Source organism: Callorhinus ursinus, unplaced genomic scaffold, assembly GCF_003265705.2.
Source record: "Callorhinus ursinus isolate GAN/ISIS: 27379988/994484 unplaced genomic scaffold, GSC_fseal_2.0 scaffold50, whole genome shotgun sequence".
NCBI lineage: Eukaryota > Metazoa > Chordata > Mammalia > Carnivora > Otariidae > Callorhinus > Callorhinus ursinus.
This window is the reverse complement of record NW_027397112.1, coordinates 1,003,591-1,017,751: the sequence shown is the minus strand read 5'-3', so window position 1 is coordinate 1,017,751 and position 14,161 is coordinate 1,003,591. Positions and strand designations below refer to the sequence as shown.

General features: G+C 45.1%; 1 protein-coding gene across 4 annotated transcripts; it reads left to right on the top strand.

The window, feature by feature from the left end:
- Positions 1–152: 152 nt before the first annotated feature.
- MTNAP1 (mitochondrial nucleoid associated protein 1) lies at positions 153–13,699 on the top strand. 4 transcript variants are annotated; one of them, XM_073883178.1, is made up of 7 exons: positions 153–274; positions 837–971; positions 2,398–3,909; positions 8,295–8,402; positions 8,973–9,077; positions 10,591–11,168; positions 12,662–13,699. In XM_073883178.1, exons 3-6 carry the CDS (start codon positions 2,424–2,426, stop codon positions 10,611–10,613), a joined length of 1,722 nt encoding a protein of 573 aa, XP_073739279.1. In that variant the 5' UTR covers positions 153–274; positions 837–971; positions 2,398–2,423; the 3' UTR covers positions 10,614–11,168; positions 12,662–13,699. The 4 variants fall into 4 exon arrangements, with proteins under 4 accessions (XP_073739279.1, XP_025745801.1, XP_073739278.1 ...); XM_025890016.2 differs by having other exon boundaries at positions 12,583–13,699; XM_073883177.1 differs by having other exon boundaries at positions 12,107–13,699.
- Positions 13,700–14,161: the final 462 nt, after the last annotated feature.

Sequence of the window (14,161 nt, the reverse complement as noted above, 5' to 3'; positions counted from 1 at the left end):
GGCAGCCTGAGCTTTCGCCTGTTCGCAGCGGAGCGGGGACGGCATAAAAGTCAAGCCAGGTTTAAATTAATTTAAATTACGTCATCATAATACGATACAAGTATTTGAGTTAGGCCCCTGTGCGGTAACAATTTTTTTTAAAACACAGCTGAGAAGCATCAGGCAGGGGCGCAGACGGCCTGCAGCGGGTGCCTGCCGGGGAGTTGGGAAGCGGCTCGAGGGCTGCGCTGGGGGGCTTGTCGCGGGGGCTTCCGGAAGTTCCGCGCCTGGCGAGGTGAGGGTGCTGCTCTGGGCTAGTCGCGGCCGGTCGTGCTGTGTCCTGTGGCCCACGCCCTGGGTCGGGGATGGGGGAGTGCTTCCCGGGATGGGAGGGAGTCGATCGGATGGCGGGCCAGCCGGGGGTGGGGTTGCTTCCCGGGGCGGCAGGACGAGCCCCCTTCGGCGTCCGTGCGGTTCCGGCGCCTCCGGCTGGGGCTGCAGGGGAGGAGAGCCCGGTGCCTCAAGCAGCCCGGCGGTCCCCGCCCACTCAGCGTGAAGCAGCGGCTCCGCTTCCGGAAAAAGTGAGGGAGCCGGGAGGGGGGCGGGCCAGGTACCGCGGCGGTGGCGGGTAGGGCTTGGGGAGTCCGCGGCGGGGTGGGGGGAGGGGAGGCGTTTGGCAGGAGTCCCACGGGCTCTGCGCCCGGAAGGCGGGCGCGGTCTTAACTGTTTGCTTGCCGGAGCACCGAGGGGGACTTGTCCTGCGGATAACCCAGTTAGCTTGTACTTGGTTCAGTGCCGCGCCACATCCATTCACTGGGTGTGCTGTCGAGTTACTTTTCTGATTGTGTCTCGCGCAGGCTGACAGTTAAAATCGAGTTTGTTCTGCCAGACTCGGGAACTGCGATCGTGAGGCATGGAGATCCAAGAGAAACAACCACAAAATTAGCATTCTTCTGGAGAAGCTCCAGTAAGAAAGTAGTCAGTCACCCACGGTAAGACGTTACCACGTGAGCGTACAGGATCTTTCCAGTAGGATTAAGTGTGGTGGAGTAATGTAGAGGCAGACATGTCTAAGAGGTCCCTAGCCCCTTCTAAAGTTAATTAGTCCAAGGCCCGTGGACTGGCTTCAGTTGTGGGTATTTTTGTAAGTCAGCAGCCCATAACTTTGATTGTATTGTCAAGGGGTACCTCTAAAGTAAGAGTAATTAAAGTTTTTTGGCCGGAAACAGCTTCGTTTTGCCTGAGCTCATATAGGATCCTAAATGGATTGGCCAGGATTCTATGTATTTATTTTGTAAATGGTTTTAGTCTCATTTTTTGACCTATTCAGTAGTCAGAAGACATTCACAGTTAGTCATCTATGATGATAGCATTTGCATGTTTATGTCTAGAAAAGGAATTCATTCAACTATCATATGCCAGCCTCAGTGCTCAAAGAGGTACAAATGATACATGGTATTTTTTCACGTTTTTACATGGTATGAGTATCACAAAGATTTCAAATAATGAACTTGCTGATAGTCCATTGTACTTACTCCTTAAGTCAAAAATTGGGGACTCTGTCCCCTCCATGTATGTATCATTTGTACATCATAAACACTTTTACACATACATGTATGTGTGTACACACATATTATTAATATGGTGTTAGAGCTTCATCTCTCATGCTGAAATGATGGAAGGTCTTGCACCGAAGTGGATCTTCCATATACAACTTTGCAAACCATGACTCTAAGCAACAGCCTTCAGATTCTGGCCTGAGTTTTTACTCTTTACTATTCTTTCCTTAAACGATGTGTTTGAGGGGTTTTAACAATTTCTTTATACTCTGGTAATAACCAGTTGACTTGCTGTAACCTTAAACAGCAAACGTTTTAATCTGACTGGTATATTGAAGCTTTATTTATTTGAAGAGAGAGAGCATGAGTGGGGGGGGGGCAGAGGGAGAAGCAGACTCCCCGCTGAGCAGGGAGCCCCACTCAGGGCTCAATCCCAGGACCCTGGGATCATGACCTGAGCTGAAGGCAGATGCTTAACGACTAAGCCACCCAGGCGCCCCCTTACTGGTATTTTGTACAACTTTTTCTTCCATTAATTTAACCATTAACTTGTTAGATTAGTGTTTTGCCTTTCCTCATCTACTAGTTAGGGATGTTGAAAACCCCTTTGGTTGTTTTTTTTTACTAACAATTGATTCTTGGAAGACTTTAAGAAATGTAAACAGAAGTGAAGCCAGGGATACTTATCTTAAAACTGTGTCTTCTATTTTCTACCTCTGTAAGAAAAAGAATAAGTCAAAACACATTTCTTAAAGCTTCCTTCAATCTAGGTTCTTCCAAATGAAAGGTACACACATAAATGAGATGTTAGTAATTACCAACTATGTGCCCCTCATAATGTCCCATTTACCTTTTTCAGGAATAGGAGAGTGATACTCATCCAGGATGGAAGTGTGTCCTTACTGTAAAAAGCCATTTAAACGATTAAAATCCCACTTACCATACTGTAAGATGAAAGGATCAACTGTACCGGCTGATCAGAAAGCTTGTCAGTCCAAGCTCGCTACACGCCCACACGCTAAAAAAATGAAAGGGCCAATCACAGACTTAAATAACACTAAAGAGAGAGAGTTGGAGACGGAGAGTAAGAAGAGAGATACCAACTTGGTAAAAGACAAACCAGAACGGGCAACAAAGTCTTTTCCACTATTGGCTGTTGGTTTGGAAAGAGCAGGTAGTAAAAAGGCAGATAAAGACATCCAGAATCAAGTTCAGTGCTCCATCAAAAAGTTGAAAAATACTGACCCAAAGATTACTTTCCAGGGAGAAACGAAGGCTCAGTTTTATGCATCAGAGGACACCACTCCTGAAAGAGAACTTGTCAGATATTTGCCTCCATCAGGGGAAAGTAGAAGTAACCTTTCAGAAACTGAAACATCTTTGCCTCTTGGCCCAGTAGAACCTTTTTCATCAAATCAAGATAGAAAATACTCTTCAGCTTTACCCAGTGATGTTCAGACCACTTCTACTGATTTAAGATTGGACAAAATTGATCACCCAAGACAGAAGCTTCTAGTAAATTTACCAGATAAGCCTGTTGGTGATTATCACAGTTCTCCCATGAATCTCAATTATGGGGTTGAAAGACTACAAACATCATTGTCAAGCAATGAGAGACAGTCCGAGGCCAGGGACCACCTCTCAGAAGTCTCTTCTCGTGTTAGAGACTCTGAGATTCAAGAAAAGAACATGGAATCACAATTGTTAAATTTTAAAGTTAGCGCAGTCGACATCCCAGTCAGGGAGAACCAAGGAAAAGGACTGAACCTTGGAACAGAGGCACACGGGAGCAGAGGAAATGCAGAGAAAAGCGTATCTGTAAAAGCAATCCCGGAATGGGCTTCTGTGAACGGTGATGCAAAGAACATCAGGAGTAATGATTCAGCCACAGAGAAGAAAGGTCCAGATGAAGGTCCCAGTTTAAGTTTGTTCACTCCAAGAGAGACAGCCTGCAGTGGGCCGTTCCCTGTGTCACGGTCGTATAATGAAAGCCTTGCCTCTCTGGCTGTCAGATTTTTTCCAGAAGAGAAGGCAGAAGCCTGCAGCCTTAACCGAGTCCCTGTTGTGAAGGTGTTAACAGAGAGTGAAGGAGCCTCGCTGCAACACAAATCTGGCTATGGGCCCGAAGTGTCACACCCTGGGTGCCAACAGACCTTCCATTCAATCCTGCCTCGCGCCTCTTACAGCCCCTTCAGTCAGACTGGCATTGCTGATAGGCAGACCCTTTCAAGCTCCCTGGGGCTGGAGTGGTTTCCAGAGCTCTATCCTGGTTATCTTGGACTAGGAGTATTGCCAGGGAAGCCCCAGTATTGGAATGCAATGACCCAAAAGCCTCAGCTCACCAGTCCCCAGGGGGAGAGACTCTCAAAAGGTAAACATGCTCATTTTCATGGGCCATCCAGCCCGTCCATACAGCTCTGTGCCTTTTGAATTAATGAGGTTCAGATTACTCCTGTTTTTGCTCATTCAGCTTATTTTTACCTAGGCATTCCAGTATACCAGACTTAAAATTGTTCTGAAAACATTAATTCTTGCTCCAGAATTAGTACCAGTGGTGTTTATCATTCTCTTTTCCCCTCCAGGCAGAGTTGAAGGTCGGACTAGGCCAGGTCAGCCGGTGACATTGGTCACTTGCGTTTTCGCAGCAGGAGGAGGCATGGCCAGTAGATGTTGGGCAGGTGTTCAAGCTGTCTTGAGAGATCCAGTAAGAGATTGTGGAAAGAGACAGACTGTGAGGCTGTCTCCTCGGAGGCCCTCTGGAGGCTCCTTGCCAGTGCCTGGAATGGTTTAAGTGGCCCCAGAGAGCTGGGAAGTTCCTGGCATTTCAGGGAATCCTCCCTTTTTCCTGCATGACCTGACCTTCAGTTATTGGACTACCTCTAGTTACAGTACATAAAGTTTCTTCATTTTCTTCACCAGGAAGCTTTAGATTTTTCTTTTTTTCAGGTTTCTAGAAGCACAGTTGGTTTAATATAGCATTCAGATTTCATGTGTGTGTATTATTTACTAGTGCTTTTAGCTTCGACAGGAGACCTGTAGCAACTCCGAATAGCTTTGCACCTGGAAAAGTTGTAACATCTCTTCTTAAAAGGGACATATTTTCTCTCTCTGGTATATTTTATAAGTTTTTACATATTCACTAAACCCCAGGTCTTCTGGTCTGAAAAGCATTTTTTTTTGGTATGGTAATTATTTCTTTCTAAAGATTTCAAAACAGAAGTGTAGTAAGTGAAGAGTGTTGCTAGCTAAAGCTACATCTTCGACTGCTTTAGTGGTTACCGATTTTCCTACCAACAGACCTAACCTCCAGAGTTGTAGTCTGTCTCAAGTTCAAAGTTGGATCCCCAAGCCCCTTCTCCATGTTGACATAGAATTACTATTAACATCTGTGTTGCTTTGTTTTCAGAGTGCTTCCATCCGTTTTCTTATTTCAGCCTTGCCACGCTGAGAGGTGGGCAGCGATTTTGCTCTGTTTGGCAGGTGATGAAATAGGCAGAGAGGATAAGTGATTGGTTCAAGGTCATGTTGCCAGTAGATGGTAGAGCAGCGGGTAGAACACAGTCTCTTTCAGACCACATTTCGCCCTTTCCACTAAACCGTATTGCAGAAAGTGCGCCTTAACTAGAAACACAGGTGGTTGTCAGATCTCCACTTCTCTGTGGTTTGCAGTGGCCCGTGGCAAATCTCTCTGGCAAGTGGGACTTCTTTATTTCCTGTACTGTCTTTAATAGTGCTGAGGAATGTCTCTGATACAGGCACTTTTCATTTCAGAGAAGGGGAGGGGACTAACATTGGTCGGGTGATGACTGTACCAGACACTGCTAGGTATGTGGCATTATTACCTCATTCAACCTTCATGACAACTCAGGTGACTGTCACTGAAGTCATTGTCCCACCTTCCTTTATAGATGAGGAATCTGAACCCCTGACATGTTAAGTGATGTGCCCATGTTCATACAGTAAGTGGTGGTCAAAGAGAGAACCTTAAGCAGGCTCCACACTGAGTGCGGAGCCTGAGCTGAAATCAAGTCAGACGCTTAACCAACTGAGCCACCCAGGCGCCCCAGGTTCAGAGCTCTTCTGTTCTCTTTTATTGGTTACAGTCTGCAGTACTCTGATTAGTTTGGCAGACTGAGAGTTCTGAGGACACCACAGAGTTGGGTTTCAGTAAGTCAGGAACAAGAATTAGGCTTATGGAACTCGGCAGCATTAGGAGCCGTCTTGTGAGGTTTAATAAGGATTTTCACAGACTTACTACCCAAAAAAAGCAGTTCTCCCAGCATTAGCAAAAATAGATTTTAGAAGTTCAGGATTTAAATCCCTGGAGACTCAGCAAATATAGTGCCTTAAGAGTCCTCAGCAATAGAAATTGGCTTCCTTTGTTCAGAGGAAAGCCTTGCACGCGCTTAGCTGGGGATGCTTGGCTGAGCCTTGGCTGAATTCAGGTGCCTAGGCTTTCAGGACTCGAGTTGAAGAGATCTAGGTCCTTGGGTCCCAAATCTGGACAACTGACAGTTTCACATAGGATTAAAGATTCCTGGACCTCATCCCCAGAGACTGATCCTGAAGTAGGGTCTAACGATCTTGTTTTCAAACATGTCTTAAGTGTTTCTGCAGAGCAGCCAAGTTTTAGAGTACCACTGGTATTGGGGAGGCCACTGGAGCGGGGAGCCTCAGACCCAGCATAGGGGATGGGGGGATCGGCAAATGGGGGGAAGGGAGGGAGAAGTTTGAAAAAAACACAGTTCATGGAACTACAAAAAGCAAAATTTGGCTGGTGGGGATAGCAGAAGGTAAAATGAGGAAACTTGGGGTGCCTGGGTGGCTCAGTTGGTTAAGCGTCTGCGTTCAGCTCAGGTCATGATCCCAGGGTCCTGGGATCAAGCCCTGCATCAGGCTCCTTGCTCCACGGGGAGCCTGCTTCTCCTTCTCCCTCTCCCTGCTGTTCCCCCTGCTTGTGCTCTCTCTCTGTCTAATGAATAAAGAAAATCTTTAAAAAAAAAAAAATGAAAGCTTACAGGGTCATGGGTTTGGGTGTTTTTTGGTGGGTTTTTTTTTTTTAAGTTTTTTTTTTATCTTAGAACACAAGTGGGAGGGGCAGGGAGAGAGAGAGAGAGAGAGTCTTAAGCAGACTCTGCCCTGAGTGCAGAGCCCCATGCAGAGTTTGATCCCACAGCCCTCAGATCACAACCTGAGCCAAAACCAAGACTCTAAAACTTAACTGACTACGCTACCCAGGCGCCCTGCGTCATGGGTTTTTAAAGGCCATTCTCTCATCAAATAGCATTTCCAGAAATAAACTGTCCTGGTGAGATGCTTGAGATGGCACATGTGGGGAAGGATCAGGGCAGAACAGGAGCAGCACAAGCCAGGATGAGTCTGCTAGTAGAGGAGGCCCTGAAAGGGGAGGTTTTACATAAAAGAACATGTGACAACAGCCAGAGAGACCTAAGGGGTGAGTCAAGTCACATGTCCAGAGTTCCAGCCAGGCCAGAGAGGTGATAGGAAGTGTTAGAGGTACCCAAGGTAGGGACGGGACGGTTCCGGCGTTTCTGTGAGCAGAGCTGTTGTCACTAGGTTTGGGATGTAAGGACGTCAGCACTAGCAGGTCAAGGACAGGAGATGGCAGTGGGTGTTAGCATTCTTGGGCCCACGGCCAGGCCGGCAGGGATGTAGATCAGAACCCAGGGTCCCTGAGTAGCAGGAAGGATGAACTGGAGAAGCTCTAACAGAACTTCTGTGGGTTCTGAGCTGGCCTCTCCTGGGCTTCAGGCTCTTTTATAGCCCAGCTCAGGGCCAGAACTGATAATGTTCACACAAGTTTGAACTCTTACTGAAGGAGGCTGCTGGCTGGAGAAGGAACAGAGTTGAGGGGCCAACCCGTTCCTGACATGGCAGGGGAAATGGTTCTATAATTGGAGTTTTCACATAAGTGTCTCTTCCCCTTTTTTTTCCATTTTTTTCCAAGAAGAATGGATCATGTCGTGCTTTGTTTTTTAAGAGATTAATCTTCACCTTGGCGAAATAATTATTTTCCGTGTAATTTCTTGGAAGCCAGTATGGTTTTTCTCATTGTTCCTTAATGTAACAAGTATTTGGATAGCATTTTTACGTCCATAGCAACCTTTACCTCCTCTGCTAAACCTATCGTAAATATTTGCTTCATTTATCTTTTATCCCAATGAACCCCACCAAGACCAGAGAACCAGCAACAGTAGAGATTCCCTGCCTATCATTAAACAAAAACAGGTGCAGGAAAGCTGTAACTAGATAGCATTAAGCCCTCCCTTCAGATTCTACGTTCGTTATTCACGTGTTAAACATAAATGAGAAATGTTGGCTGATCAGTAATAGTGGGGCTCATACGGCACACATGTTGATTCTAGTACATGTAGTGACAAGGAGTAGTAGGTACTATGATAGTAGAAAGTCCTGCCTTCTGCTAAAATGTTTAGCAAATGGAAAATGTAGACAGGTCATTTCATTAAGCATGTACACCTGGATCAGCTGCACGGTATGTTCATCAGATCAAAAAACATCTCCGAGTCCTGATCCCCAGGGGCTCCTTCAGCCTTTTGAGGAACCTCTTTCTGACTGGGAATCACCGGCTTTGACTTTGGGCACTTAGCTAGCTGCAGGCCCACACAACCAGGATCCCCTTCCTGCAGCCTGGCCCTGGGAACTGTGGGCACGGAGTGGCGGGAAAAAGCCTGAATCTTGATGAACGATCACAGTACCTTCTGTTTGGAACCATAGTTCCTTTGTTGGAAAGAAGCTCGACTGCTCTCAGGAGTTTGGAACCCCCGACCAGACTTACAACCTCCAACTTGTCTCTGATGAGGCTCTTGGGAGCTGTCCAGAAAGGTGAGCTGGAGTCACGGACTGTTGGGTTGTGTTGCTGGTTCCAAGCATTTGGAGAAGTTTCTCTTACTTTAGCCATGGCTGTTACAGCAGGGCTAAGGGAAGGAGATAAGGAGACCAGTGCGTAGGCTTCCTTCTCTTCTCTTTGTCTGTTTTTGCCCTGGAATCTGACATAATCAAGAGCACCAAAGCCGGCAGAACAGCTGCCGCCATTTTGGAACAGAGTTCATTTCTGTCCTGTGCCCCCTCCCACCTACCCTCATCTCTCCCTTGCCCACCTTCATCGTCCCAGAGCCAGGAGAACTCTACACCTCGAGTTAACCAGTCTGTTTTAATCTCCCAACTCAAGATTGTGACTGAACTCTCCAAACAAGAATAACTAAATGTATTAAAATTGTGGTCTTCAGGATTTGAGCCTTTTCATCTGTTTAAGAAATACCTATGTGGTGCTATGTCTAGTCTGTGCATTACAAGCCCAGCACCCATGCTAACCGGGAGAACTTGCATAACTGGCAGGTCGCGGCCACTAGTTACAGCTCACCATAGCAACCAGACATGTTTCTTTTTAAACAGGCTGGATCAGGTGCAGCACCACGGTGAGAAGCGGAGTTGGGGGCATCACCATGCTCTTTACGGGGTACTTCGTCCTGTGGTGCAGCTGGAGTTTCAGGCATCTGAGTAAGCCTTTTTGATATTTTTAGCCAAAATCCCAGGTCACATCCCATTACAGGGACCTCCAGGGGACTCTTCGAATTGCTTTTTATAGGATAGTGTTGCATTATCTGACATGCCCTCATGAATGAGCCACTGCCTTTGGTTTTTTATTACAGATTATGGTTATAATGAACTTTATAAGATTTGACTAGAATTTACATAACTGCTCTTGTGCTCCACGTGAGGTTTTTCCTAGAGATCTGGTGGTCTTGTGCTTTCTCCTCTGAAAGTTGTTTGCCTGCCAGATCAGCACCCTTAATTCCTGCCTTAGAACTTCTTTTTAGCATTGAAACCAAACAGCTCTATACCCCAAGAGCGGAGGAGAAACCATACAGCTCTCACTCATGTGTCTGAGGGTCACAGAAATCTTAGTTAATGTGACTTTCACCACGTAAAACAAAAACATCTTTCCAGTTGGGAGTTTCAGCTTGCATCAGGTCTTACCAGGAGGAAAAATGTCTGAACTTCATTTCTCTTTTAGTCTAAGATGACTTTTCTCATTTTTTTAAAGTCTTGCTTTATAAAAATATATTTTTATAGTTAAAATGTTTAAAAGCCGTTGTATAGAGGAGAATATCAAAAAAGCCCAGTATTTTTCCACAGTTAAAAAAGCCCAGGGGTGCCTGGGTGGCTCAGTCCTCGGGCATTTGCCTTGGCTCAGGTCATGATCCCAGAGTCCTGGGATCGAGCCCCGCATCGGGCTCCCTGCTCTGTGGGAAGCCTGCTTCTCCCTCTCCCAGTCCCCCTGCTTGTGTTCCTGCTCTCGCTGTCTCTCTCTCTGTCAAATAAATAAATAAATGAAATCTTAAAAAAAAAAAAAAAAAACTCAAAAATTTAAAAAAAATTTAAAAAGCCCAGTCGCTTTCTGAAAACTTTTTGTGTAAAAGTACAGGACAACCATTAATACCAGTGTAATTCACAAATGGTTAAAAGGACTTCTAAAATACCAGGACTTGGGGTGGCTTGGTTGGTAGAGCATGTGACTCTTGATCCCAGGGTTGTGAGTTCAAGCCCCATATTGGGTGTGGAGCCTACTTAAATGAAAAAAAAAAAAAAAAGGACTTGACTCGAATTGGATTTTTTGACTGATTCAGTGTCTAGTAAGTGGGAGAGCAGGTCAAGTAGCAGAAATGGGACTTCGGTAAATTCCTACACATGGCTGGTGGGGAGCTGGTAGGTGGTGTGTGATCCACCTGTCCATGAGAAAGAGGAGTTCCTTTCTGATCAGCCTTGCATACATGGAGACTCCTAAAAACCTTGACTGCTTTCCCAGGGACAAGGCCTCCCCTTAAAGGCTTACCTGTCTGAAAGGGCTCAGTTGGTTGATACCTGAGGAGAAATTTCTGATTGCACCTAAGACTTTATTTCTGAATCTGTAAAACAAAGGGGAAACGGAATGATCTGCACAGGCAAGAGACAGAAACAGTCTTTAGGAGTGGCCTTGTGGATCCTTATATTTCTGTCTGTTTATCCAAAGAGCTGCAGCGTTGGCGTAAGTGATGACCTGGACACCGAGTACGGAAGCTTGGAGCCTCCAGGGAGCATATGCTGGGGACACCTGCAGTGCAGATTTAACAATTTAAAATGGTTTGGGGGAGAGGGAGTGAAAAGAATAAAATTATTGGAATCTAAAACAGTTACAGAGGAAGTCCGTTTTTTTAACATGGACAGGTCTGGTTCTGGGTGGACATTTCTTTGGCTGACTCTCAAGAGTGACAGTGATTGAATAGACTTCCGTTTGTTTGCTCATAAAGGCTGCTGGTTTTCAGGGAGGCATGAAGATGACAAAGGTCATCACTAAAATTTTTTAAATAATTGTCTGTTAGTTCTCAGTAAATAATACTCACTTTTAAATCTTTCTCCCTAAAATTATTCTCTAAGCTTTGGCATTTTATTATTCATCCATACAAGATACCAGGCTACATGCATACTGATCCAGAAGAGTATGTGTGAAGTGGCAGAAAATGAGCCTACATCAGGCCCTTTTTGGGTCCCTGACCAGATCTTGGCAGGCGTGAAAAACAAAAGCAAAGTAAGGTGGATCCAGAGTTGCAGGTGAGCCTATGAAAAGTCCTTAATATATTTTTAAGCTGATTAAAATGAAATCACACACTAAACAGAATTTTAAATCACTTTTTATTCATCTTGAGTATAATAGTGAACAAATGGTTTCTGCTTATGTCCTGGAAACTTCCAGAATCCCACCCCATCCCTTCCTAAGAATTTCTGTGAAATACTCTGACATTCTTTTTACTTTGTTAGGATTGTTTTTGGCTGGTTTGTTTTCCGTGTCTCTTCCCCCATCAAAATATTCAGTGTTTTCTTCTAATTTTATGGCTTCTGCTTTGGCCCCTAGACAGTAGCTCGATAGAAAAGATAGATAGTAACTGGATAGCACAGGTGGATAACTTTTGCTCCAGTCCCTTTTCCAACACAGGGGTTGATTATCTATCATAGATCTGTTTATATCTACCTGTTTGCTTTATATACACACATACACGTATTTTAGCTTTGCTTGTGATATCCTCGCCAAATGCATGAGATCAGTCCCTGTTTTGTCCCAGCTCCTTCAAAACCACAAACAAGCAGGTGTGCTGTTGTAAGGCAAGCATGTATTTATTTGTACATCTCTTCTGTCTGTCTTCTCAAAACTTGAATTTTGGCTCTATCTTCTGCCTTATCTACCTTTTCTATCCCAGCCCCCAGTCTGTCTCCCTCTCTAATTATCCCCAGTGGGAGTAATTTAATTCTGCATCAGTTGCTCATGGTTAAGGGAAAGGTTTACTAGAATTCTCCATAAGGAAAAATATACGGCTGAGGAAGAGTACTGCATTTGGTTATTTTAGTCTAATATTACTAAGAACTTCATTGAAATTCCAAAAACTGTAGCTTTCATTTTGAAAGGGCTTTGTGCCCATTCTTTGCAAATGCCCTTTAAAAGAGGCACTTAGGGAGGGATTCTCCCTGCACTTCCCCCTTGGTCCTTTGTCTAGGTCAGAAACCCTCTGGCTGCCAAGGTAGAGGACAATGCTGTCTATGATGGCCTCATTGATGGCCTCCTGCGCGCTTCCCCAAACCTCTCAAGTCCGGCTCAGCAGGCTACAGTGGCCCTCTGCACAGGCCAGCCCACTACCTGTTTTGTAAATAGTCTTCCCAGAGCACAGCCTGCTCCACACTTTGATCACTACTATAAATAAACTAGTGTCACTTGTCACTTGAATGCTAGAACAATGAAAAGGTTTCACTTAATTTATATATCACAATAAATGTTTTAAATTTATGTCATGATAAATATTTTACATCCCTGAAAATAAGTTCCTTAACGAGAGTGAACGACATAATAATGATCCCACCAGTCCCTAAAAGGAGAGCTGCTTCGTTTTGCCACGTTTAAGACAAAGGTAGGATCCAGCATTCAAAAGAGGATTTTTAATCTGACATGATCAATACCAAGAATCTTAACTCACAGGTAGCAGGAAAGAAGAAAAAGAAGAGTCTTAACTGAGGTCTTTGAATTTGATACTGAGCGTGGATTCTTAAAGGATCAGGGGACTTCGCAGAAGCCATGGGCAGTGTCTCCGGATTCTGGAGTTCCTTGGTAAAGGCCACCGCCAGACGGAGAGTTCCTGTCTGCTCAGTGCTGCCATCTGGGGTGGGAGTATGCTTGAAGACCTTTCATCAAGTCTTTTAAGGATTTCTTCATAATGATGTTCCAGATAGTCTTGAGTTGTTGAGGTCAGCTGACAACCGTGGATTCTTTTCTGGGATTCGGGTCCAGACAAACTCCGCATGATCAAGGGATACACTTCATAGCTCCCACTTGCAAGAGTAATGTAACTCTGGTTTATGAGGATACATTTATTACTTGTACATGCAAATATCGCTACAAGATAAGTTCATTTGCACAGCCACTCCCAGTCATGCATGTGATCTGGCGGATGCACGGCTTCATCCAGCAAGACTAGAGATTATTCTCCAAACTGGAAATGTAGACGAGTGAGCCTGAGCTGCTGAAGCCAGCACCCTGTAGACATGAGGCAGGAATAACTGCTCTTCTCTTCACAAAGCCGAGAAAAAGAACAGGAATGCTCGTAACTTGATGGGCCATGTTAAAAACAGCCTCCTTGATTTTGTCTCCCCAAACCATGCTCCGTACCTTCTGCAGTCCCAGCAGGAGCCCCTTGGGTGAGCAGCAGTGCTTAGGTTTTGCTTCCAGTTCAGCAGCATGAATTCACAAACACGTCTTCCAGCAGTGGGCAGAGAATCCAATCCATACAAACAGTCCCCATCCGCCTTCCTGTTCGTCCTGCAGCAGAGTTACTGTGACAGCCAGGCTCCTCTTCCACCTTTGAGGAGACTCGCAAGGAGGGTCCCGTTTTGGAAGGCTGAAAATCCTCGCAGGCAGGCCGAAATGCCCTGGCTGCACCCTTGTGGTCTGCAGGGTGGGTTAACCCCAGCATTAGCTCCTGGAGTTTAAGCCTGAGTGAGAATACCTGAAATCCTGAACGTAATGGGGAAAGTATTTTTGTCTAATACACATTAAAGTGTTTAGCTATTAAAGATAATCATTTGTTCTATTAGCAATAGGGTTTTATACTCCTTATGAGAAACTCTTATCTGCTGCCACTGTTCTTAGTCCTTGTTTGTCCTGATTTACAGATTATCTTAATTACCCTGTTCCCTGTGCTCCTCCACCATGGGATCACCACCACTCTTCAGAAGAACAACATTTATATATATATATACATATATATATATATATTTTAATTCCCCCTCTTACTATTTGCCTCTTCCAGCCCCTCACCTTTGAGTTGGGTGGGTGTGGCCCTGGGCAAGTTATCTAGCTTACTGGAGCCTCTCTGGTTGGTCTGAACTGTAAGGTGGGGACGATATACGTACTTTGCAGAGTTTCGGGGAGATGAGAAGTCCTGCATCAGTAAATTCCAGCAAAGGCTGACATGTAGCAGGAATTAAACTATAACACTTCTTCTGAAACCTCTGTGGTGTCATCCTGCGTTGAGATTCTAAACTTGAACCAAGCAGAAAGA

Coding starts and splice junctions, on each gene's coding strand:
- MTNAP1 (XM_073883178.1), top strand. CDS start 2,424: ATGGAAGTGTGTCCTTACTGTAAAAAGCCATTTAAACGATTAAAATCC. Junction 8,403..8,972: donor CTTGGGAGCTGTCCAGAAAG/GTGAGCTGGAGT, acceptor CTTTTTAAACAG/GCTGGATCAGGTGCAGCACC. Junction 9,078..10,590: donor CTGGAGTTTCAGGCATCTGA/GTAAGCCTTTTT, acceptor GTTTATCCAAAG/AGCTGCAGCGTTGGCGTAAG.